General features: G+C 40.5%; 1 protein-coding gene and 1 gene segment (V, D, J or C); one reads left to right on the forward strand and one right to left on the reverse strand.

The window, feature by feature from the left end:
• Window positions 1–7,165: 7,165 nt before the first annotated feature.
• LOC137102395 (Ig kappa-b4 chain C region-like) lies at window positions 7,166–9,313 on the reverse strand. The segment is given in 3 exon segments: window positions 7,166–7,620; window positions 8,295–8,420; window positions 9,259–9,313. Coding segments are annotated over 3 exon segments (510 nt in total).
• A 6,490-nt stretch (window positions 9,314–15,803) lies between these two features.
• Window positions 15,804–27,469, forward strand: LOC137102403 (uncharacterized). The gene is made up of 13 exons (XM_067481896.1): window positions 15,804–16,112; window positions 16,849–16,965; window positions 20,730–20,825; window positions 20,971–21,048; window positions 21,152–21,214; window positions 21,300–21,692; window positions 21,785–22,024; window positions 23,766–23,861; window positions 24,007–24,084; window positions 24,196–24,258; window positions 24,550–24,692; window positions 25,971–26,083; window positions 26,893–27,469. Exons 1-13 carry the CDS (start codon window positions 15,950–15,952, stop codon window positions 27,035–27,037), a joined length of 1,788 nt encoding a protein of 595 aa, XP_067337997.1. The 5' UTR covers window positions 15,804–15,949; the 3' UTR covers window positions 27,038–27,469.
• Window positions 27,470–27,736: the final 267 nt, after the last annotated feature.

The following is a 27,736-nucleotide window of genomic DNA, read 5'->3' on the forward strand; positions in this document are numbered from 1 at the left end:
ATCAGCATGAAGACTTCTGGATTGGTCTATGGCAACAATGGTCAGAGACACAATATCAATGGAAATGGGTGGATGGATCACAACTGACAGAAACGTGAGACAGATTTTCTTTCTAATACAGTGACATCAGAGTCATTTTTAGGAGCTAATAGGATCATGTGTTAAAATGTAGGACAGTGACAAAATGATCCAAATCTCTTTGGAAAAATCTTTCTATGAACTCTCTTCATCTCCAGTCTGTGATGAGCTGCAGTAACAATGAGTCAGGATTGAAACATGGTTCAAAGCTCTGGTCACAGTTCAGAGGATTGAATGTGTGTGCTGCTCTCTGTATCCTCACACAGAACAAACATGGAGGAAGAAAAACTAGCTTCAACATTTAGAGTCAAACTTTCTTGAACTTGATCTCAGCATGAAGGAGCAGCTGCCTCTTCTCTGCTCTTTAGAAAGTGAAGAACAGATGAAGGAAAAAGCTGAATATGATCATTAGTCCCAGGGATGGATTCAGAGAGCAGCTTTCCAACCACTTTTTCCTGCTGCTGTCTTTTCCTCAGAGACAAAGCTGAAAGTGATGTGAGGAAACCTGTTGACAAAGTGAAAAGTCTAACAGACAGTGACTGGGCTCAGAGAGAGAAACACTACTGAACATGTGCAGTGGCTTTAAAAAGCAGGAATCAGAGCAGGAAGACACTAAATGCTGCTGGAGTCTGAGCAGAGTCACTAACTTTGATTGGAATGAATGGAGGAGATCTCAGAGTCCTGGATCCAGGTTTCAGTTCACATCTGGGATCAGACTTATCCCCATGATCCTTGTGGTGTCAGCAAATCCCCTACATAGTTACTAACATGACACTATTTCAAATCATTAAAATGAGATTTAACTTTATTTGAAAGTGAAAATAATCATGAATTTATCAAAGTCAAAAACAACGTTTGATTTGTTCCACAGCTTCTGGGCGACAGGAGAGAAACATCCCACTGGGTATTTTGCATCATGCTGTGATCAACAAGGAAGATGGAGAAGTGAACATGATTATTATGATAATCATGTTAAAAACTGGATCTGTGAGAAGAAGATTTGCTGCTTCCTCTGATGACAGAGAGGTGTGTAGTGTTGGGATGAAGCTGTTTGTCAAACTCTGAAATGTTCTTCCTGATCCTCAGAGTCATCTCACATTTGTTGACTTGTTCATTCTGTGTCACATGTTCAATCCTCTTTATTCCATAGATATTGTCCCTCTGTGCTCTATGGTGCAGACAGAGTAGTGGGGTTGGAAGTCGTCCACACAACAACTACATGTGGACTTACTAACTCTGTAGTCCCACTAAACTGCTGCAGTCACAGAAACTCTTTATGTCCATCTTCCAGTGAAAACCTTCATCAGGACACTGAGAGGTTTAGTTACGAAAACAATTTTTCTCCATTGTTCTGACAATATGTTTTAATCCACGTTTCTATTGTTAAATTTTACCATGTATAGGGGAGAAACATAATAAACTCGAGAAATATTACACAAAGAAATGTTGTAGACTTTGATCTGAATTAGTTTCCACAGAATCAAACTGATATTTACGACCAAATACAGTCTAATAATTAGTCCCTCTTGATTTCAATCTGCAGTCAGTAAAAAGAAACATTGGCCACAGGAATAAGAAGATGAAAATACATCAACATGAGGAATTGAAGATGTTTTAATCTATATATAGATAGAAATCTGAGTCAGAATGTAAGAACATGAATCCACAGCACAAACAGAAACACAATGTGATGTGTTCAACCAAATGATGGTGGAAACCAGGCTGGTTTCTATGCAGAGGAGCTGATGAGGGAAGTGGGAACAGGTGTGTAAGAACGAGGGGACACAGGTGGATCTGGGAGGAGAGTCAGGTGACTGAAGGGATGGAAGTCTGAGGACATCTGGTGGACAGATGGAGAATAGCAGGAGACAGACAAATGTCCGAACAAACAGAGCTTCACTGGATCCTGACTATGTCTGTCCTGGATGAGCAGTATCAAAGCTGGTTATCAGCTGGTTCTGTGAAGCCTGGGTTTCCAGAGTGTGTTCATGTGAAAAAAGCAGAGTTGCTCAGTAGACGTGACACTAACAGAACCATGAATGAAGTATCTAATGTGATATAAGATTAAAGGGAGATACCTGCACAAATGTGCTTAGAACATGAGCAAAACCATTTCTGCCAGGTGAACTGTAAATGATATGATCACATGTTATTACCAGAATAAGAGACTCAGCAAAGTAACAGTTTTTTACTTTGACTGTTCTGTCAGTGCTTGTGTGGTTTCCTCCCACAGTCCACAGACATGTATGTTAGGTTAACTGCTGACTCTAAATCGCTGTAGGTGTCAATGTGAGAGTGAGAGTTTAAAGAAGCTTCAACATCCAGGACGTCTTTTAGAGTTTGATTATCTTGCAAGAGAGAAGTTCATCAACAGTTTCAAGTTTCCATCCTATGCAGTTCTAAACTTCATACATCACACATTAGTTTTATATCTTTCTGTTTCTGGGCAGAACATTCTCCACAGGTGTTCTATGGGATTCAGATCTGGAGTCATTGCTCGCCATGTCAGAACTATCCAGCACCATTGGAACCATTTCTGGGGGCTTTCTGAAGTGTGTTTCAGGTCATTGTCCTGCTGGAAGACCCATGACCTCTGGTGGAGACGCAGCTTCCAAAATTCTTTGGTGATCATCAGATTTCATGATACCATTCACACAGTCAAGGCAGCAAAGCAACTAAACATCTGTGAACCTCCACCATGTTTGACTGTGGGGACCGTGTTCTTTTCTTTGAAAGCCTCATTTCTTTTTCTGTAAACAGTGTCTTGATGTCCTTTACTAAAAAGCTCTACTTTCGTCTCATCTGTCCACATTCTCCCAGAAGGATTGTGGTTTCGTAACATAAGTTCTGGCAAACTCGAATCTTGCTTTTTTATGTCTTTGTGTCAGCAGTGGATTCCTCCTCCGTCTCCTACCATAGTGTCCCTTTTCATTCAGATGGTGACGGATAGTGTGAGGTGACACGTCCAGGGAGGTTAGCTACAGAGCCATGAGCTGTAAACCTCTTGATGATATTGCACACGATCTCTGGAGATGGACTTTTAGCCTGAGATTGTCCATGCTGATATTTTTGGCCATGACTGTAGATGAAAATGATTTTCAGTGCTTTACTTCCTCTTTAAATGTAGTAGCCATGGCGACAGTCAGGCATCACTGATGAAGCATGAAAACAGATGGTTTCAGGACTAAAGATAAAAAGTACAACTAGTTCCAGAGTATTAAGTTGCAGAGAACATTTTTGGAAACCTAATATCTATAAATTGCTGAAATTAAAATGTCAGTGTAACAATAGTTGGAACTTAAAAATTTAAATGTCTAAAGAAAGTGTGATGAAATAAACAGTTTCTGTAATGGTATTAACAACTAAATAAGCTAAAAAGATGCAATAATGTCTGAAATTATTATATAAAATAGAAAACAGTATAAGTAGAACTCCAGAGCTTAAGGAGACAAAAGTATAGTTGACAGCAGTCTGCATGTTTCCAGCATTGAACGTTGGATTAAAACCTCAGACTATAGAGAGACATGACTCTTTGATGCTGAAACAGTTCTGGAAAGTCATTGTCACATTTTGTCAGCTGATGTGAAAGTAACCATGAACATAATGTCACATATTTCCTGAAGGTTTAGATTTTATATTTGAAAATAATCTATGCTGTCTTTAAGTCTTTATTAGAATTATGTTAATTTGAATGAAAAAGATAAGAATCTAATCAATACTTTAATAAACTGATTGATCCACTGATAATCAGCCTGATCAGATTGATCCAAGTCCCTGTTGGAGTCAGTGTGATCATTTCCATAGAGCCACTTTGCATCAGCAGCATCATGCTCCAGTGCTCTGGGAGAGTTTATAGTCCTGAGAGTTGAACACTGGATGACTGACAGCTGTCCTTCATGACAACAGAAGACACAGAAATCCTCCTCATCAAAAACATGACTCTGATCTCCGTCCTCATCTGGACTCTCCTCTGCTGCTGCTTCACAGGTAAAGTCCAGAGAATCCAACTCCTCTCCTCTATCAAAATCCGTCCCTCTGAAATGAAGCCCACAAAACCATGATGCTGCTTTCTGTTTTTGTCTCTGTGTCCTCAGAGTCCAGAGGTCAGGTCACAGTGACTCAGCCTGGAGCAGTGAGCTCTGCTCTGGGAGGAACCACAACCATCAACTGTAAAACCAGTCAGGATGTTTATTACAGCAGCTATCACTGTTTAGCCTGGTACCAACAGAAAGATGGAGAACGTCCTAAGCTTCTAATCTATTGGGCAACTTCTCGAGCATCAGGGATATCAGATCGTTTTTCAGGCAGTGGATCAAACTCTGACTTCACTCTGACCATCAGTGGAGTCCAGACTGAAGATGCAGCAGTTTACTACTGTCAGAGTTATCACTGGTTGAACAGTCAAGCTGTGTTCACACAGTGAAAAAGCATCGTACAAAAACCTCCCTCAGTCAGACTGAACAGAAACTGAACTGATGCTGCAGCTGGAAGCTACTGCAGAGACTGATACAGTTCACTGAGGACACAAACACACACACACAAACACTAAATAATTTCTCTATCACAGCTTCTAATCGTCTATTCAAACCAAAAAAATCATCATAGTTCCATATTTTCAAAAGGGCAAAATGGCTGTTTAAGTGACTCGGCTTCAAACGTTTTCAGCTAAATATAATTGAACAAAACCATGAAGACAAAGATCAGCATCAGAACCCTTGATGAGTGAAGACAGTCCAACGATAAACATCACATCCCTGAAATCCTACAAAACTTCATCTTTGTTAACATATGAACTAAATTCAGAATCAGTTTGGATCATAAAAAGTCAAAGATCAGTGACTTCATTTGTTAATATAAATAACTAAAAATCACTGTAACAAACTGTACAATCACACATTTTCTATAATATTTGACTGGAAAACTAAAATATAAACAGATTCAAAGATCATTTGGAAACAGCTGTAAACAAAACTATGTGTCCACATTGTCCATCTACTTGTTGTGGAGTGTGACGTCCTCTGACCTCTGTGCTTTAACTTGTTTGCTCTTCTTTCACAGTTACATGTAACTGGTGGTGTTTGTCTCAAAGGCAAAGAAAGTAAAAGACACTGAAGACTGAAAACACACTTGAAGAATTTATAGACAGAACAAAGTGTGAAATAAGAGACGTGTGTAAGTCAGTTAAAAACTCCTAAAGGATCCACATTAAAGGCCTGGAGAGAGTCTTACAGAAAGGACTGAGGTGGAAACTTTGCTTTTGGTTGAAACCAGGTTCAGCACAATGATGTTCTGCTCTGATGGAGAAACACTGAAACCAGCAGCATTGACCTTCTTCCATCTATTGTCCATGTTAAACAAATGATCCTCTTCTGTTTGGATGCTGATCATCTTTGTCCAAGCTGGATTTGTCTCAATAACCCTTCTCCTCTTTTTCACGGTTTCCAGGTTCATGAGGACAAATCACCCTGACTCAGTCTCCTGGATCTCAGTCTGTTGCTCCAGGACAGACTGTCTCCATCAGATGTAAAGCCAGTTCAAGTGTTAGTAATGATTTGCACTGGTACCTTCAGAAACCTGGAGAAGCTCCTAGACTTCTTGTGAGATATGCTACAACTCGTCACTCTGGAGTTTCTGATCGTTTCACTGGAAGTTATTCTGGAACTGACTTCACTCTGTCCATCAGTGGAGTTCAGACTGAAGATGCAGGAGTTTATTACTGTCAGCAGGGTTACAACTCGTTCACACAGTGAAAAAACGTTGTACAAAAACCTCCCTGAGCTGAAGAGGAACTGATCTGACAACAACTGTAATGAAACTAAAACACTAAAGGTTTGTACAGTAACACAGAACATAACAAGTCAAAGCACAAAATCACAGAAACAGATCATTTATTAAAGTACTTCAAATAAAAACTGAGTTTTGCCTGCTGTTAAACAGTCACTTGTACTGACTGTTTTCTGTAACAATGAAACGATGAAACATGGATTGAAATAATGACAGATCTGTCTTAATGTCTAAAAAGTCGAAAATCATAGTAAATATTTAAATAAGTTTCTTTTAACTCCACACATAATGAGATTTTTTTTTAAATAAAGTTTTTTCCTTTAAGGTTTAGTTTATCATTTATATTCAATGCACTTAAATGAACATATTAAAAAATCTAAATCATGTTCTTATTTAGTTTTTGTTCCCATCAACTGTGACCTTCTTGTCTATTTATACACATATATATAGCACAATACTAATAACTGAGCACTATATCCACACACACACACACACACACACACACACACACACAGTTTCATCAGGAATTGTGTTGGAATTGTCACATGTGTGTGTCAGACACAGGTTTATAGGTTTACAGTTACGTTTGCATCCCCCTACATCCCCCATGTAAGGAGACACAATCTGAACCTAAACCTACAGTAACATAGTAATAATGTACATTCAGCTGCTACAAATGGACTTTTTCCATCAGACGCAACAAAAATGATCAAGAAGTTTATTTTAAAAAGTATTTTTTTAAATGACACTATATCACTAAATAAATGTCTGTTCTTCATCAATTATTTAAAAATGAGCTTTAATTATTTCTGATGAAGGAACATTTGTATCAGCTGAATGTGCCGTAAATGATATGATGATGAAAAAAATGACTCGTTTTTCCATCTAACAATAGCAAAATGCAAACTTTTGCATCCAACTGTAGGACTTATTAATTGTCACGCAGTTGTCATTTAATTAGCATCACTCAGTCAGTATCATCAGTACCATGTGTCCACGTGTTGATAAGAGTATTAAAACTTGAAAAATGTCTGATCTGATTAAAAACATTTGCATTTAATTTTGTCTGATTAATTGCAATTTAAACATTTGAATCAACTGACATCTCTACTAACGAACAAAGCTCTCAACTTGAGAACCCAAATAAAAGTGGAAGAGTTACAATGTATGAACCTGTAAGGTCCATTGTTTATGTGGGTCTCACAGTTTGAACTAAGTGGAGTTTATCATGAGTGGATCTAATGAAACTATGAGCACAGAAACATGAGTTTATTTTCCATCAACACACATGAAAACTACAGACTGGATGAGCAGGTTTTTATTGGACTGAATCAATCAAAGTTACAACAAGCAACAAAACTAAGAGACAAAGACAGATACAGAGAGAGGGAGCAGAGTGACATCAGTAGCAGAGTCCCTGGAACACATGTCAGGACTGGGGACACTGGTCTCTCCTCAGTGTCTGTCTGACCGGAGTCTGGGAGCCCTGGGTGGCCTCACAGGTCACAGAGCCTGCATTCCTCCACTGGTCTGCAGGGATCCTCAGGGTGCTGCTCCAGCTGTAGCGTCCGTCCTTCTCCAGCACCCCGGGACTCCTGGTCTCCTCCCAGCTGCTGCCGCTGCTGCTGCCGTCCACTTTCCAGGACAGAGTCCAGTCTGAGGGGAAGCCCTTGTTGGCCAGACACATGAGTGAGACCTTGTCCTTCTGCTGCTCCTCGCTGGTCGGGGAAAGCATGGTCAGGCTGGGACGGACATCACCTAGAGTAGGAGACACCAGTCAGTTAGAGGACAGAGACCACACAGTTGGACCCCTTTACTGTGTTTGAGTGGGTTTGGTCCTTGAAGGAGTTTCTGTCAGATGGTTGTTCTGCTCCACCAGTCACTGACTCACACATTGTTTCACTTCCCTTTAAGAAACCTCTCATGCAGATCAGGACAGAAAGAGTCCTCATATGACCTGAGACATGTCAAACTACTACAGCATATAAAGGACAAAATAAAATGGAGTTTAAAATCAAAAAATAACAGTGTCTGTGTAAAAACTCAGTGAGGTCCTTCATTTGAAATCACTTAGACACTGTTCTGGCTTTAAAGGACACAGAGACGTCTAAAATGTTTCACATCTGACAGCAATAAAAATAATGTATTTCTTTAGTGTCACTGAATTATTTTAAAACAGATACAACTGCAGAGCTAAAGGTTTAAGAAAAAAACTGTGTGATTGTTTAATATTCTGTAGTTGACACTTAACAAATGAAGTAGAAAGTGAAAGTTTCTATAAAGGTCACTTTAAATGTCACATGTTTAAAGTTAAAAAATGAGCATAAAAACTGACATTTTTAAAATAATTTAGCTCAGCACAATAAAACATTATCAGAAATGTTTAGACACAAGAACCTTAAGTAATAAACTAATGTAATACTTAAACTTACGTCCAAATTCCAGTTTGGTTCCTCCACCGAACGTGAACCACAGTGATACAAAGTCATTGTGTCGTCGTACAAAAACTGCTGTTCCAAAATCAGAGAGCCATGTCTCTCTACAGTCACACGGAAAAAGTCACATTGTGAAAAATATATAAACATTTAAATACGTGTCACAGAACACGACAAATTTGTTGCATATGTGAATTTTTTCAAAATAAATCTATTTTAAAATAAAACACAACAGAGCTGCAGATGGAAAATCAACTTACACATTTATTAAAAAGACCTATTCAACAATTATTCTACAAAGTTTGATCTATGACACATTTTTAAAAGGTTTTCTCCAAATTGACAAATCCCTGGAAAAAACTGAATGATCCATTAATAATCAGCCTGATCAGAATGATTCAAGTCCTTGTTGGAGTCAGTGTGATCATTTCCATAGAGCCACTTTGCATCAGCAGCACCATGCTCCAGTGCTCTGGGAGAGTTTATAGTCCTGAGAGTTGAACACTGGATGACTGACAGCTGTCCTTCATGACAACAGAAGACACAGAAATCCTCCTCATCAAAAACATGACTCTGATCTCCGTCCTCATCTGGACTCTCCTCTGCTGCTGCTTCACAGGTAAAGTCCAGAGAATCCAACTCCTCTCCTCTATCAACATCCGTCCCTCTGAAATGAAGCCCACAAAACCATGATGCTGCTTTCTGTTTTTGTCTCTGTGTCCTCAGAGTCCAGAGGTCAGGTCACAGTGACTCAGCCTGGAGCAGTGAGCTCTGCTCTGGGAGGAACCACAACCATCAACTGTAGAACCAGTCAGAATGTGTTTAATGGGAACCATTTAGCCTGGTACCAACAGAAAGATGGAGAACGTCCTAAGCTTCTTATTTATAGGGCAACTTCTCGAGCATCAGGGATTCCAGATCGTTTTTCAGGCAGTGGATCAAACTCTGACTTCACTCTGACCATCAGTGGAGTCCAGACTGAAGATGCAGCAGTTTACTACTGTCAGAGTCTCCATAGCATCAACAGTCAGGATGTGTTCACACAGTGAAAAAGCATCGTACAAAAACCTCCCTCAGTCAGACTGAACAGATGCTGCAGCTGGAAGCTACTGCAGAGACTGATACAGTTCACTGCATCAGTGAACTGTATCAGTCTTTAAATCATAAAATTTAATGATCTAAAGATTAAGATGAATATAAAGCAACAAGAACATTTTTTTTAATGTTTTTGTTCTTCCACTGTATGAATTTTTATACAAAGTTCCACAGAAACTACAGGCTCAACAGCAAAGAATATTTTGAGGTGATAAAAGAAAAGCTGGAAAGTCCTATATGAATAGTTGGTTGGTGAAAACTTTTCTTAGTTAGAAATGTTTCGCTACTTATCGACATAGCTACTTATAAATCAATCCAAACTGAAGAAGCTGTTTGGATAATTAGTGAAACATTGTTAACTAAGAAGAAAAAGTCCAGTTTACACCATTCAACCTTCAAATATCTGGTTAGAAATTAAAGCACATTTTCTCAATAGTTCCTCCAGTTTGAATGTGCAGAAAATCTTTGACATTGCTTGAATCCACATTTCACCTAATGGAGAAGCTGTTAAATAGATAAAGGTCAAACATTTCCTCAAGTTAAAATAAGTAAAACATCAGTTGGAATATTTTTTGTTTCTCCTGTTGAATTTCATGATAAAGTGAAGAGGACAGTTCCAGCTGAGTGACTGTGTGTGTTTGCATATGTGTCCTGCCTCTGTCTCCCAGCTGTTAAGAGACCAGTGTTGATCAGGGTCTGTCCAGGCCTTTCAGAGCCACTGACACCACGGCAGCACAATGATGATGTCTCTGAGTCTACTGCTGTCCACCCTGGGGCTCCTTGTTCAGGGTCAGACTCTCTTGTGAAAACTTTGCTTCAGGATGAAACCAGGTTCACCACAATGATGTTCTGCTCTGATGGAGAAACACTGAAATTAGCAGCATTGACCTTCTTCCATCTATTGTCCATGTTAAACAAATGATCCTCTTCTGTTTGGATGCTGATCATCTTTGTCCAAGCTGGATTTGTCTCAATAGGGATTGTCCAGGATTTCAGAGTTTGGACATCATTCTCCTCTCAGCCACAGCATGCAGAGGGTCCAGCTTCTCCCCAGAACCGAACCAGTCCTCCTTATTAGTTTGTCCAGTCTGTAAATGTCTGCCACCTTCATGTTGCTGCCCCAGCAAACCACAGCATAGAAGATGCAGCTGGCTACCACGGACTCATAAGACATCCACAGAATGGTGCTGCAGATGTTAAAGATATTAGCCTCCTTAGAAAATACAGCCTGCTCTGTGTTTTCCTGTAGATTGATGCTGCATTAATTGACCAGTTTATTGTCTGGTTGGACACCCAGGTATTTGTACTCCGAAACCACCTCTACCCCCGCTCCCTGGACAGGAGTCCCGGACTTCTTGAAGTTCACCACCAGTTCCTTTGTTTTACTGATGTTGACCTGGAGATGATTGTGCTCACACCAAACAAAACTGTTCACCACTGATCAATACTCTGTGATATCTCCACCCTGAATATCTCCAACAACCGTAGTGTCATCAGAAAACGTCTGAAGGTGGCAGGACTCTGAGTTGTACCTGAAGTCAGAGTTTAACAGGGGGAAGGGAAAGGGAGATAGAAGTGTCCTTTGGGGAGCACCTGTGCCTCAGATCACAGTGTCAGACACAGTTCTGCAGGTGGACGTACTGGGGACGGTCTGTGAGGTGGTCCAAGATCCAGGCATCCATAGGGTTGTCAATGAGCATTAAGCTTAATTTCTCCCCCAGCAGGACAGGCTGGATTGTGTTAAAAGCACTTCAGAATTCAGCTCAGCAGGTGGATGAGGGCGTCCTCTACCCTAAGTGGAGGGTGATAAGCAAACTGGAAGGGGTCCAGAGATGGTTTAACCAGAGCATCAAAGAAGTCCAGGACCAGTCTCTCCAACACTTTTATGATGTGGGAGGTTAGAGCCACGGGTAGTTGCTGGGGACACTGGGGCGGGACACTTTCTGTACTGGTACCAGGCATGATGTTTTCCATCCCACAGGCCCCCTCTCCAGCTGCAGGCTCAGGTTAAAGATGTGCTGCAGGATGCCACATAGCTGTGGGGCACAGGCTTCCAGTACCCTGGGGCTGACTCCATCAGGACCTGCAGCCTTTGTGGGGCACAGCCTGCATAGCTGTCTCCTCATCTGCTCTGCTGAGATGGTCATTACTGCAGAGACAGGAGTGGTGTCTGAATCACACAGGGACGAGACGTGGTCACCAGTAGTGAAGCTCTTTGGGGGTTGGATATGAGGCACAAAATGAAATCTATTGAAAACCATTAGCTCGATCCACACTCCCCTCTGTCCTCTGGTGCTGGTCTTATATCCATTGACGTTCTTCATGTCCTTCCAGACTGCTCTGGCATCCTTCTGGTGGAGCCTCTGTTCCAGTTTCCTCCTGTAAGCCTCCTTCCCCTCTTTGATTTTCACTGACAGCCATCTCTGGACCTTCCTCACTGCTTCCCTGTCACTGGACCTGAATGCTGCCTTCTTCTCAGTCAGGATTACTTTAACGAATTCTCATCAATAACATAATTGTACTGAAAATAGTCATTATGTGGAAGAAACACTTCACTAGGTACAACTGTACAATCCAACACAATGCAGTAAAACATCTCTGACATAAATTCTACTTTTACAGAAGCAGAATCAGAAAACGGTTTATTGACTGTACTAGGAATTTGTCTTGGTGACAGGTGCACACACATGACTAGAATATAAAGTTACAATGCAAAGGTTTGCACCAAGGTTATAATACAAAAAAAATAGTTTAAATGCCATAAATATTATTTATGTAATTTTTCTATGTCGTTTACATATTATTTAAATGTTTGTGTGATTTATTTAATTGTTTTAGGTAGGAACTATAGGTCTTTTCTACACTTTTTAAGACAAGTGCTCGGTAAAGAAGAACATGTGGAGCGATAATTTAAAGAGCTAAAGTTATGGTGTCTTACGTGATGTGTTGAGTTTCTTAAGTTGTTTTTGTTGATATATTTGATTTGAATTCATTCTCTCCTGGATGTGCAGCCAGCGAGGTTTGTGTAATAAGTTTGCATCCTGTTTTACATTTTATTTACGTATTTTGATGTTTATTTTATCCACTTTATTTGTCTATGTGATGTTTTATATGTTTAATAGTTCGACGGTGGATTTACCTAAAGCAAGAGCAACAAGCGCTAATTAAGAGGGAATAGATCCATCAGTTGCAAAGAGCTTCGGTGTTGCGTCTTTCCTGGAGGGAGTGATAAATAGTAATAAACTTTTTAACTTGAAACTGTCAGATGACAATTCTAACTTGTTTATCATTAGGGTCATAGTTGGTCATGGAGTCATACTGGAGAGAATGTATAGTTAACAGGTGGTTCTAATGTTTTGGCCCCTTCATTCATCTGCTTCATTCTTCCTGTGTGATCTGATTTTCACACGTGAATGTTCCAAAATGAATTGATCATAAAACACAAATTAATTCTGACCGATTTTAATCATTAAATGTTTATTGCTTTAATAATTATACTGGACTTAATGCAGTGACATAGTTCAGCCACTATGGGGAGCAATGTCCCCCCTGCATCCTAACAAACTTCATGTATGTCCATGTCCCAGCTCCTCTCCAGGTGACAGGGAACCACGGAGGGGTTGGTTTGACCCACTGCAGAAAGAGAGATTGATACTGTTCATGTGAAGTAAACTAATCTCCTTCCCTCATGGTTCTATTGCTTTTCAGATTTTATGAAACTGGTCTTAAAAGTTTCACTTCTAAATCTGAGCTCAGTAACCATGGAAACAGACAGGCATCACCGCTGAACCATGAGAACGGACAGGTTTCAGTAAAGATAAAGAGTTTTAAACTTTATTTATATATTTACAACATGAAAGGTCATTTTAAAATCAAAAAATTATCAATTTTAAAGTGACAATTCTAAAGTAGGTAAATAACAATATTAAGTACAATGTTTTGACTCTTTTAATGCTAAAAATTAAACAACTGAATGAATTGTATTTGCTATGTTATTTAAAAAAATATATTTCTAAACATTCACAAATACAAAACTACTTACAAAAGCCCATCAAATCAATCTTGACACATTTCTTATCAATACTTTAATACATGACTTGGCCATTGATCCGTTGATATCAATGTGATCCAAGTCCCTGTTGGAGTCAGTGTGATCATTTCCATAGAGCCACTTTGCATCAGCAGCACCATGCTCCAGTGCTCTGGGAGAGTTTATAGTCCTGAGAGTTGAACACTGGATGACTGACAGCTGTCCTTCATGACAACAGAAGACACAGAAATCCTCCTCATCAAAAACATGACTCTGATCTCCGTCCTCATCTGGACTCTCCTCTGCTGCTGCTTCACAGGTAAAGTCCAGAGAATCCAACTCCTCTCCTCTATCAACATCCGTCCCTCTGAAATGAAGCCCACAAAACCATGATGCTGCTTTCTGTTTTTGTCTCTGTGTCCTCAGAGTCCAGAGGTCAGGTCACAGTGACTCAGCCTGGAGCAGTGAGCTCTGCTCTGGGAGGAACCGTCAACATCAGATGTAAAACCAGTCAGGATGTTTATGTTTGGAGCAACTATCAGCTTTTAGCCTGGTACCAACAGAAAGATGGAGAACGTCCTAAGCTCCTTATTTATTATGCCACCAATCGAGCATCAGGGATTCCAGATCGTTTTTCAGGCAGTGGATCAAACTCTGACTTCACTCTGACCATCAGTGGAGTCCAGACTGAAGATGCAGCAGTTTACTACTGTCAGAGTTATCACTACATCAACAGTCAACGTGTGTTCACACAGTGAAAAAGCATCGTACAAAAACCTCCCTCAGTCAGACTGAACAGAAACTGAACTGATGCTGCAGCTGGAAGCTACTGCAGAGACTGATACAGTTCACTGAATGTACACAAACACCAGTTGACGGTTAAAATCGAGATCATTCACTGTTATGCTGAACATCAGTGCGTAACATCTTTACAAACACTCATTTATTACCTTGTTACTCGATAATATTTTATAATATTCTATAATTATTAAATGGGGCGGCTATAGCTCAGTTGGTAAAAGCAGTTGCTTACAGACCACAGGGTAAGTGGTTCGATCCCCGGCCCTGGCTATATGTCGAAGTGTCCCTGGGCAAGACCCTGAACCCCTAACAGCCCATTCCCCCTCCCCAGCAATGCAGTGCCGGTCCAAGCCCGGTAGAAATTGGGGAGGGTTGCGTCAGGAAGGGCATCCGGCGTAAAAACTGTGCCAAATCAACATGCGGACAATGATCCGCTGTGGCGACCCTGAACTCACGGGATAAGCCGAAAGGAGAGTAGTAGATTCTATAATTATTAAATCTTGATGACTCCACCCTGTACGGACTGATGCAATTCACTAAAGACACGCACACACACACACACACACACACACACACGTTAAAAACATTTCTTCACAATATGTTTGAAATCCTGATTATCTTCACAGGAAAGTCTGTTTCACTTCATTCTCATTCATTCATATCACATGTCCATATAACATCATGTGGTAAGTAGAGGAGCTATTTTAAGATTATGATGATGTTCATAGGTTAAAACATGATTTCTATATTTCTAAATGTGTAGGATTTATTTTCCATCTCAGTCACCAAAGAACCCAACATACATCTCTTTGGTTGAAGCTGGAGTATCCAGACGAAACCCACGCAAGCACAGGGAGAAGATACAAACTCCACACAGAAAGGTTGCAGCCAGCTGGGAGGAGATCAGGAAGTATCTTATCTCAGCACATAAGATCTGCAAGAAGTGAACTGAAACTCTCTGTGCCTTCATGTTCTGAAATCGAATTTTGGCTCCTATTTAACATCAATGAGGCTGAAGCCAGTGATCAAGCAGCTCAGAGTAATGCAGTTCCCTCCTTTACCAGGTGAGGGCGCTGATCTGTTCACATTAATCCTCCTCTGTTTCAGTTTGTGATCATTTTTGACCAGATATTTAAATTAACACACACTGACCCCCCAGGACTCTGGGCCTGTGCCCACTATAGTCTCATGATCCATCAGTGAGTTCATCTACTTTATCTTATATCAATCAGAGTTTTTAGATTTTATGTGTCTGTTGTACTTTTACACACTTTGTACTGATGGTTGCACCAATAGAAACAGAGTCTGACCACAACCATTTTCATTGCAGCCTGCTCTGCATTAGTGACACTATGATGTTGTTAAGTCACTGACAGACTGATGGTCTGACACTTTGTATATTGTTAAATGTTTCTTTCATTAAAATCATTCTGTTCATCTGTAAGAAAGAAACACTTCCTGTTTTTTATTTCCTGTTAATCTGCTGTTGTATTTTTATACACCAGTCAAATAAATGAAAAGGTGTGAACACATTTGTTTTCTTGTTACTTCCTGAACCAGACTGAAGGTTGAACCCTGACAGCAGCATCAGTAAAGTAGATCATGTGACTGCATTTCTCTCTGCCACAGGTCGTAGTTTATACTACAGTAGAAGACTTTAAAGTTTTACTGCAGCACAGTAACAGTCAGTGAAGTTCAGCTACTGTCCGTCTGTCTCAGTCTCAAGATGTCTTCAGATATTTACGCCAAACCAGATTTTTCCAAGAAGGTGAGATACAAAAGAAAGGTGGAGGAAGATGGAGGAGAGTGGGAGGAAAGAGAGGTGGATATCTACGAGAACACAGATGATATCAGAGATGATGTCACTGATATTCAGTCACAGGTAGAAGGTAAGTGATTGGACACAGGTGTAAATCTGCTTTGTTGCTCTGTTCTGTCCACACAGCGTCTACTGCACATCTGTTCATCTTGTTGCTCTTCCTGAACTTTCTTTTATTCTCTATTAAAGGATTTTAATGGAAAATATGACAAATCAATATTACAAATAACTTTGTTTGTTTGAGTGGCTTTAGATCATGTTAGACTGATATGTGATGTTTTTCCTCCATTCAGAACCTGCAGCCCATCACTGTTCTCTGTGTATCTATATCCTACATGTACAGTTTGTAGGAAACAGCTGCAAAATGTGTGTTCAGTTAGTTGGATGCTCTTCTGCTGACTACATGTAAACTAACACAGGTTTCTGTAGAAAAGTCATTTTCAGGGGTTTTGTCGCTAAATGTGTTCAGTTTTTGGCTTCAGTCCTACTGGTCACAGTTTAACATTTATTCAGTTGGCAGATCTGTAGAAGCATCAGCTCTGGTAAAGAGTTTTACCACAGAGTGGAACAAACACACAACAGGAAGAAGTGGGAGGTGTAAAGTGACTGTTCAGTTGTACAGTTCTGTGGTCAAATGCAACACGAACATGATAATCTGTCAGATCACTGATCTCTAGTGTTGCTGTGACATTTTGAACAGATGCCACCACAACCACAGACCTGAACCACGATGCTTGTGGGTAAACTGCCATGATTAAAGCTGATGATCAGTAACAACCAGCTTCCATGTTGTTTTGTCTCTGTAGGACCACAGACTCAGAATCATCCTCCAGTCCACAGAAAGTCTTTCAGAGGAGCTGCTCTGTGTCTAGCAGTGCTGTGTCTTCTGATGGCAGCTGGGATCATCGTCCTGTCCACACATCGTAAGATAAACTGCTCTGATTGGTTGTTCTAGATTTGTACTTTATTGATCCTGAGGGAAATTTAAAGCATCCAGTAACTTACACAGCTTAAAATGCTGAAATACACAAAATAAAATATGAATATAAATAGTAATGAACAGTAACAGTCCAAGTTTTTACTAAGCCAATAAACCTAAGTTAGCTCAGTATAAAAGTGAACATGATGAGACTAATAAAGGTCAAGAGGGCAACAAAGCCAATGAAACACAGCACAATGACGGTGGACACTGCTGACTGTGTTGTTGCACCCTGGACTTTGGTACTGAGCAGAATTAAACTGATGGCTTGGGGGACAAAAGGACTAAAAGTCTTGAAGCTGTTCAGCTACAGATGGTTTGAGCTGCACCATAGCACAAAGTCTTTCACCAGGCTCCTGTACCCCCCCTCCTGATAAACTCTACAATGGCTGTGTCATTCACATGGGACATAACTTGGAGTTGTAGCCAAAGTCTGATGTGTACAGGGTGAACAGGACAGGAAAGAGCACAGTCCCCTGTGGTGCCCCCTTTTTGCTGACCACAGTCCCAGAGGTGAACTCCCTCAGTTTGACATACTGTGGTCTCCCTCCACTTAGCATCTGGAGTGTTGCTGGTTAACCACGTCTCTGTGAAGCAGCAGACTACAGTCCTTGTTAATCCTCTAGTTTTTCACTACAGCTGCCAGTTCATCAGTCTTCTTGCACAATGAATTAACATTCTGCATAACCACAAATGGAACAAACATCTTATGCCTCTGGTTCTCCAGCTGCATAGCTCTGAGTTTAGTACTGTCCTCCTGCCCCAGTACTTGCACCTCAGCTCACTGTGGATCTTCTTTTTATCTAATTATCTTCATGTGTTTGGTGAGAAGTTCATTATGTTACAGGAAGTAGGAATGACAATAATGTCGTTTTTGTGATTAACTGTGAATCTGAAGCTGTTTAAAATCAATTTCAAATTCCATAATGAAGCTTCATTTATGTCATTTCATGAAGCATCTTTGAAAAGCTCATTATACCCTACTGACATAGAGTGTGTAAATTATGATGAAGGTAAAGCACCAGGTAATGTAAGTGTGTAGAAATGTATTTGATGTCAGATGTTACCCACCTTCAAATTTCCCCTTCAATTGGTAAAAAGAAGAAAAAAGTTTGAATACCTGGGATTCATAACCAGTACAATGGTACAATACCGTTGGCCTCCATGTTGGTCTCTTGGAACTGTTTGCAACAGTTTTTCAAACTCTCTGTCCCGCCGTGTCCAAGCGGTGCGGTGGAGAGACATGTCCTGAGGCTGTCCACGTGTATGGACATTTACCAGACTCCTAGAGCAGCGGCAGGTCCTGATCACTTCACTGCAGCAGTGTGTGGCAGCGATGCAAACACCCACAAACACTAATGAACGTCTTTCTCTAAGCAGCAAGTGTCCAGAATCTCCCAGTGTCAGATGTAGTTACCGTCCTCACTCAGTAGCTTGGTGTAATACGTGTCTCCCACATTCACCATGCTAGCATGAAGGAGCTAAGCTAACTACAGTCCACAGCGTGGTGAAGGCCTTAGAGTCTATGAAGTGAATGTAGAGACAGCAAACAGCTCCTACTGCTCCCATACTTTATAAAATACAGATACAGAAACATTCAGGAGTTTAGTGAACCAACAACATTACTGGAACTTTACCAAACATGGATATTGTATTTTTGTCTCTTCCCTCAGTCAGGCTCCGTTTTCTGCTCCTTCCTCCTGTTCTCTTCCCTCCTGCTTCGTTCTTTGAGTTTCCCACTCACCTAAACTTGTTAGGTCGTCCTAAGCATCACTAATTGTCCAACACAAATGACTGACACTTGTCTCGTCCACTTAAAACACAGAGAAAGGGAGAAAGATGCGTTTAACAACCATTCTGAACATAGGATATTTCATTTACATAAGTGTCCAATTAGAACAGTCCACATTCAACAAAAGCTGGAAACTCCCCTTCTGCTCCACACAAGCACTGAAACTTTGATATCACATGGAGCATCACTACTGTTCACCTGATCACATCCTAGCAAAGGAATCTGAACAGGTGCCATTGGGGCATCGAGGTGTTTCATTCACTCACATACAGATAGTTCACAGTGATCTGTCCTGTCATTCTTACAAACTATGAGATGGTTTAATAGTATGTGTGTGTGTGCAACAGCTCCAAACTAACTGAGTGGGATAAATAAAGCTGTATTTTATTGTATTGGTCAGAGTAGGTCCAGTAGCTCTGTCCATGTTTTAAGCTGTAATTTTTACATTTATTTAAAACTTAGATTTGTGGACTTTGAACAGAATAATAAGTTCAAACTGCAGCAACAGCTCACACATCACATTTCCTGTCAGAAACACTTCTTGTTTTTATTTAGTTTGATCTGAGACAGGAAGTCAGCTTTTTACACCTATAATTATATGCTAATGATATGCAGGCACACAGTTCTGCTAATGAACCTTATATCTTAGTACGATGACCAGGAAACATTTACAAATATGAGCATGAGCTGTGTTTCTCAATATTTTTAAAAGTTTTCCAGATAAAATTCAGAAATAGTCAATTATATTTACAACACACAAAAAAAGATTTATGTCAGAAAAACACTAATGTATTTAAAGTGTCAGTGGTTGTGGTTTGTCCTGCTGCTACTTCCTTGATGCTCTCTGTTCAAAGCTGCCTGACTCAGACACAAACAGACAGTGAAGACTGGTCACAAAGAAGTTCACTTAGTTTTTAGCTCTTTAGTTCATCAACATGTCGACAGAAATTTAAACTGACTGATCTGAGGGTGAAATATATCAGAGGAGAGAGAGAGAACATGGACGTGGAGATGATGGAGGATGGAAATCAGGACAAGTTTGGGTCACAAGAAGCTCGTGAGTTTGAGTAATTATGTTCACTATTATTGTGGGAACTCAAATAACTTTTACAGCTTCAGTCTCACTGTTAAAGAACAAAGTTCCTGTAACAGTTGGTGATGTCAGTATCTTGTCATCAGGAGTCATTTAATACAGCAGGAGTTTAAAAATCTTTGTTCACCAAACAGTTGGAGTTAATTAAAGTAAAAACCCTCCATACTGTAGTTTAAAGTCCCTTAATAAAATATGTAAATGTGAATATACCTTGTTCCAAAAGTGAGACACTAGAGGGCAGTTTCCACATGAATGAAGGTGCTGCAGAAACATTTATGGGACACAAAATGTTTTCAGATTTTTTAGGAAAAAACACTGACTAATAATTCACAATTCAACAAAGCAAAAGGAAATATTGACATTTTGTCCCATAATGTAAAGTGCCACATGTTTTCTAATAATGTCATGTGCTCATGTAGTTAATTAGTAGATTTGGCAGGTTCTAAATATGTTGATACTGAATTTCTCAGTAAAATGTTCACAACACCACAACATGTTCACAGAACAACATCTACTTTGTGACGACAGCAGAAATAAAGTGATTTCTGCTTCTGTTTAAAGTCACAGCACTTGGTGAAGTTGAAATCCTTTAAAAACAACTATTTAACGTTACAGACATTTGTGTTGGTTCTTTGTTGGCTCTAGTCACGACTCCCTGAGTGAGTTTATCACAGCAGGTTAAAGAACAGTGGCTTCAACAAGTTACTAGTGTTATTAAGTGTGACAGTGACACTTTAACGTGCTCAGGAAACTTCAATATGCTGTATTTAAAACACAATGATTTCATGGTTTTGATCTGTTTGGATTTGGTTTTTCCCTCCAGATATTTTAGTGACTTTAAAGAAAAATGATCTGGAGAAACTCAACAACCTGAATCACAGTTCCAATCAGTCACACGATCTCATCAAGCAGCTCCAGGGTAAAACTTCAGGATCCAATTTCACAATGTTTCCATGTTCTCATAGTGTTTTTCTACTGTTCTAATACAAAGACAGCAGTCAACAATACTCAGTTACAGAGACTCATTGTTTCTTTGGTTTTGTGTTTCTCATCATTTCATTCAGTCACCAAAGAAAAAGAGCTTCAATCCAGGATTGACAACCTGAACAAAAGCTACAATGAGCTCCAGGGCAAAATGTCACGTAAGATTTTGAAATTATGACCAAATATCATTATACACAAGATTCAGCTTCATGTTACGTTGAGACATAACAGGATTCATATTGTTGTAATGTTGTTTTTAAGACACGTCAGTCACCAACAGTCAGTTACAGGATGAAATAAAGCAGCTGAAAGACAAAATTCAAGGTGAGAAAAGTTTAAAAACTACAACCAAAAACCAGGATTAAAGTAAATTCCATGATATGACAGGGTGGGTGGCGGGTGACCGGAGGTGAGCTTGGGCTGAAACCCTCCAGGACCAGACAGGAGACCCAGCAGGGAGCCGGGCAGGTGGCCGGCGGCGGCGGCAGAAGCCCTCTGGGGGCCGGACAGGAGGCCGGAGACGACGACGCGGGCCGGACCTCGGCCGACCCAGAGCCAGGAACAGAACCAGGCCGGACCGCGGCCGACCCGGTGCCAGGAGCAGGAACAGAGTCAGGTCGGACCACGGCCGACCCGGCGCCACGAGCAGGAAAAGGAGCAGAACCAGCCCGGACCACGGCCGACCCGGCGCCAGGAACAGGAACAGAGCCAGGCCGGACCACGGGCGACCCGGCGCCGATAACAGGGACAGAGCCCGGACCAGAGTCAAGGCTGGGCGAGGCATCGAGTGAACTGGAGGCAGGTGCTGTAGCAGGATCGGCATCAGGGCCCGGCGGAGCACTGACCGGTCGAAAGGTTGGACCGAGGTGGCGGCGTCGACCTGTCCTGGAACAGGAGCTGAGGTGGCGGAGTCGGCTCTCCCAGGGGGTTGGACCGAGGTGGCGGCGTCGACCTGTCCTGGAACAGGAGCTGAGGTGGCGGAGTCGGCTCTCCCAGGGGGTTGGACCGAGGTGGCTGCGTCGACCTGTCCTGGAAAAGTAGCTGAGGTGGCGGCGTCGACTCTCCCCGAAACAGGAGCAGGTGGAGTAGTGGCTGACCCAGACTTCTGGACCGGACCTGAGCAAACAGGGACAGGTGCATAGCCAGGGCCGGGTGAGATGCTGACTGGGCCAGAGGCAGGAGCTGGGACAGTGACAGGAGCAGGAACAGCAGAATCGATAGAGCTGACACCTCAGGTATTGGTGGAGTCAACTTTACGGGAGCCAAAACAGGAATAGGTGGGCAGCAGGCTGGCCTAGGGGCAGGCGGTGCTGTGGCAGACTCAGGGGTAGTGTCAGGGGCAGACCAGGGGTGACCTTCTACGTCACGGGCCCACGCCTGGAGAACAGAATGCCAGACGGGTCCCTTCATAACCGGTCAGGACCGGAGTCTGGTCTTGAGTCTGGGGTCTAGACCCCAAGACAGACATTAATGCCTTCGTGGCATCCATGGGGGGGAAGGAAAAAAGAAAATGAAAGAAAAACCACTCGCACGTCTCTGGGTCTTAGTCTGGCCAGATCCTACTGTCACGATTTTGGTTAAGGGAGGACCCAAGTGAAGAGACTGTGAGAGGGATTGCAATAAGGGGCTTTTATTGACAGAGATTTAGATGGTGAACAGAAGTTGCTCCTAACAGGAGGATACTAGAAACCGGATTTGGAACAGGACCAGCACACGAAAGGAGTTAACTTAATAGAATCTAAGGTGACAACAGAGTGGACGTTGAAAACAAGAGGGGACAGAATTACCAAAATAAACACAACTAAGGCTCAGGGACAAGTTAGACTAAGAAATGAAAGAACAAACAAAGGCTACTAAATAAATAAGGCACAGATCAACGTTAAACTACTAAAGCAGGTAAACACAAGGGGAAGACTAAGGAGACTAACAGGAATATAACAGGACACAAACCACTGAACAAAGGATCACATGTAATAATGATTAAAGTAAAACGGAGCACAACTTAAAACACACTGGAAGGGAAAGATACCAAAGTAACACAGTTGGGGGAAACACATAAACACAAGAACTAAGGGGAGGCAGACACGAACAAACTAAGCATAAAGCACTGGCAAACTGAAGAACACACAAGCAAACCTTTTCCAATCAACACTTCATCTCATTGCACTTAACGTTTTCTCCTTGACTTTTCTGATGCTTTGTTCCTCACTTGTAAGTAACTTTGGATAAAAGTCTGCTAAATAAAATATGGAAATGTGAATATACTTTGCCCTCTAGTGTCTCACTTTTGGAACAGTTTCCACATCATATGAATGAAGGTGCTGCAGGAACCTTCATGGGACACAAAGTTTTTTCAGAGGTTTTAGAAAAAACACTGACTAATAATTCACAATTTTAACAAAGCAAAAGTAAATATTGACATTTTGTCCCATAATTTAAAGTGCTACATGTTTTCTAATAATGTCATGTGCTCATGTAGTTAATTAGTGGATTTGGCAGATTGGAAATATGTTGATACTGAATTTCTCAGTAAAAACACAACAACATGTTCACAGAACAACATCTACTTTGTGACGACAGCAGAAATAAAGTGATTTCTGCTTCTGTTTAAAGTCACTGCACTTGGTGAAGTTGAAATCCTTTAAAAACAAGTATTTAACGTTACAGACATTTGTGTTGGTTCTTTGTTGGCTCTAGTCACGACTCCCTGAGTGAGTTTATCACAGCAGGTTAAAGAACAGTGGCTTCAACAAGTTACTAGTGTTATTAAGTGTGACAGTGACACTTTAACGTGCTCAGGAAACTTCAATATGCTGTATTTAAAACACAATGATTTCATGGTTTTGATCTGTTTGGATTTGGTTTTTCCCTCCAGATATTTTAGTCACTTTGGAGAAAAATGGTTTGGAGAAACTCAACAACCTGAGTCACAGATACAATCAGTCACAGCATCTCATCAAGCAGCTCCAGGGTAAAACTTCAGGATCCAACTTCACAATGTTTCCATGTTCTCATAGTGTTTTTCTACTGTTCTAATACAAAGACAGCAGTCAACAATACTCAGTTACAGAGACTCATTGTTTCTTTGGTTTTGTGTTTCTCATCATTTCATTCAGTCACCAAAGAAAAAGAGCTTCAATCCAGGATTGACAACCTGACCAAAAGCTACAATGAGCTCCAGGACAAAATGTCATGTTAGATTTTGAAATCATGACCAAATATCATCATACACAAGATTCACCTTCATGTTACGTTGAGACATGACAGGATTCATATTGTTTTGTTGTCATAATGTTGTTTTTAAGACACGTCAGTCACCAACAGTCAGTTACAGGATGAAATAAAGCAGCTGAAAGACAAAACTCAAGGTGAGAAAAGTTTAAAAACTAAAACCAGGATTAAAGTAATTTCCATGATATGACTTAAATCTGCCTTTATGTTCAGTTAGAGTTGTTTCATTTTGTTGAACATTTTTCTATGTGGATATTTCTGTTGCAGGTCATCACTTAAAAATCTGAGTTTTAACTTCTTTCTAAACTGAAGCTGAAAGAGAAAAGCAGCAGATTAAGATCTTATTTTACACAGTGACACTACAGATCATCATCATTCTGATACTGAATGACATGAAATCTGTCTTTAAACATTTGTTTGACATTAAGGGAAGTTGTGTCCTGAAGGATGGAAGAGATTTGGATGCAGTTGTTACTTTAAATCCACTGAGAAGAAAAGTTGGCTTGAGAGCAGAAAAGACTGTGTGAAGAGAGAATCAGATCTGGTGATTATCAACAGCAAAGAGGAACAAGTGAGTGTGTGTGTGTGTGTGTGTGTGTGTGTGTGTGTGTGTGTGTGTGTGTGTTAATGTTTGTGTGTTTGTGCGTTAATGTGTGTGTGTGTGTGTGTGTGTTAATGTATGTGTGTGTTCGTGTGTGTGTGTGTGTTAATGTGTATGTGTGTGTGTGTGTGTTATTGTGTGTGTGTTAATGTGTGTGTGTGTGTGTGTATGTGTGTGTGTGTATGTGTGTGTGTGTTAATGTGTGTGTTAATGTGTGTGTGTGTGTGTGTTAATGTGTGTGTTAATGTGTGTGTGTGTGTGTGTGTGTGTTAATGTGTGTGTGTGTTAATGTGTGTGTGTGTGTGTAAGTGTGTGTGTGTGTGTTAATGTATGTGTGTGTTAATGTGTTAATGTGTGCGTGAGTGTGTGTGTGTTAGTGTGTGTGTGTTAATGAGTGTGTGTGTGTGTGTGTGTTAATATGTGTGTGTGTAAATGTATGTGTATATGTGTGTGAGTGTGTGTGTGTTAATGTGTGTGTGTGTGTGAGTGTGTGTGTGTTAATGTGTGTGTGTGTGAGTGTGTGTGTGTTAATGTGTGTGTGTGTTAGTGTGTGTGTGTGTGTGTGTTTGTTAGTGGGTGTGTGTGAGTGTGTGTTTGTTAGTGTGTGTGTGTGTTAATGTGTGTGTGTGTGTGTCAGTGTGTGTGTGTTAATGTGTGTGTGTGTGTGTGTGAGTGTTTGTGTGTTAATGTGTGTGTGTGTGAGTGTGTGTGTTAATGTGTGTGTGTTAATGTGTGTGTGTGTGTGTCTGTGTGTTAATGTGTGTGTGTGTGTGTGTCTGTGTGTTAATGTGTGTGTGTGTGTCTTAATGTGTGTGTGTGAGTGTGTGTGTGTCTTAATGTGTGTGTGTGAGTGTGTGTGTGTTAGTGTGTGTGTGTGTTTCTGACCTGCTGTCAGTTTTTATTTACAATGAAAAGTCACATGAATATGGGAGAATTTTGATGAACTATAACTAGGAGCCCTGATCTCAGTTAAATGAACAAAAGAAAAAGATGTGAATGATTCAAAAAGCTTCTGCATGAACAATGAAATGTAAAATAAACACTTACATGTTATTGAAACACAACAAATACATTCTGCTCATAGAAAATATTAACTTTAGTTCCATTCAAACAATTGTTGTTACAACTTTTCTTTTCCTCCAAGTTGTAACAGATTCAAATGTTCCTTCACACAGAGTCATATGATGATGTTACTAGAACAGAAAAACTGAATGATGAAAGAAGAACTGATTATTGACTTTCTGTTAGGACTTTGTCACCGAGCTGAATCAGCATGAAGACTTCTGGATTGGTCTATGGCAACAATGGTCAGAGACACAATATCAATGGGAATGGGTGGATGGATCACAACTGACAGAAACGTGAGACAGATTTTCTTTCTAATACAGTGACATCAGAGTCATTTTTAGGAGCTAATAGGATCATGTGTTAAAATGTAGGACAGTGACAAAATGATCCAAATCTCTTTGGAAAAATCTTTCTATGAACTCTCTTCATCTCCAGTCTGTGATGAGCTGCAGTAACAATGAGTCAGGATTGAAACATGGTTCAAAGCTCTGGTCACAGTTCAGAGGATTGAATGTGTGTGCTGCTCTCTGTATCCTCACACAGAACAAACATGGTGGAAGAAAAACTAGCTTCAACATTTAGAGTCAAACTTTCTTGAACTTGATCTCAGCATGAAGGAGCAGCTGCCTCTTCTCTGCTCTTTAGAAAGTGAAGAACAGATGAAGGAAAAAGCTGAATATGATCATTAGTCCCAGGGATGGATTCTGCTGCTGTCTTTTCCTCAGAGACAAAGCTGAAAGTGATGTGAGGAAACCTGTTGACAAAGTGAAAAGTCTAACAGACAGTGACTGGGCTCAGAGAGAGAAACACTACTGAACATGTGCAGTGGCTTTAAAAAGCAGGAATCAGAGCAGGAAGACACTAAATGCTGCTGGAGTCTGAGCAGAGTCACTAACTTTGATTGGAATCAATGGAGGAGATCTCAGAGTCCTGGATCCAGGTTTCAGTTCACATCTGGGATCCTTGTGGTGTCAGCAAATCCCCTACATAGTTACTAACATGACACTATTTCAAATCATTAAAATGAGATTTAACTTTATTTGAAAGTGAAAATAATCATGAATTTATCAAAGTCAAAAACAACGTTTGATTTGTTCCACAGCTTCTGGGCGACAGGAGAGAAACATCCCACTGGGTATTTTGCATCATGCTGTGATCAACAAGGAAGATGGAGAAGTGAACATGATTATTATGATAATCATGTTAAAAACTGGATCTGTGAGAAGAAGATTTCCTGCTTCCTCTGATGACAGAGAGGTGTGTAGTGTTGGGATGAAGCTGTTTGTCAAACTCTGAAATGTTCTTCCTGATCCTCAGAGTCATCTCACATTTGTTGACTTGTTCATTCTGTGTCACATGTTCAATCCTCTTTATTCCATAGATATTGTCCCTCTGTGCTCTATGGTGCAGACAGAGTAGTGGGGTTGGAAGTCGTCCACACAACAACTACATGTGGACTTACTAACTCTGTAGTCCCACTAAACTGCTGCAGTCACAGAAACTCTTTATGTCCATCTTCCAGTGAAAACCTTCATCAGGACACTGAGAGGTTTAGTTACGAAAACAATTTTTCTCCATTGTTCTGACAAATAAATATGTTTTAATCCACGTTTCTATTGTTAAATTTTACCATGTATGGGGAGAAACATAATAAACTCGAGAAATATTACACAAAGAAATGTTGTAGACTTTTATCTGAATTAGTTTCCACAGAATCAAACTGATATTTACGACCAAATACAGTCTAATAATTTGTTTTTACTGACTGCAGATTGAAATCAAGAGGGACTAACATTTGCCACAGGAATAAGAAAATGAAAATACATCAACATGAGGAATTTAAGATGTTTTAAAAGATCACATCTATATATATAAATATGAGTCAGGACGTAAGAACATGAATCCACAGCACAAACAGAAACACAATGAGATGTGTTCAACCAAAT

The sequence above is a fragment of the Channa argus genome, chromosome 1, assembly GCF_033026475.1.
Source record: "Channa argus isolate prfri chromosome 1, Channa argus male v1.0, whole genome shotgun sequence".
NCBI lineage: Eukaryota > Metazoa > Chordata > Actinopteri > Anabantiformes > Channidae > Channa > Channa argus.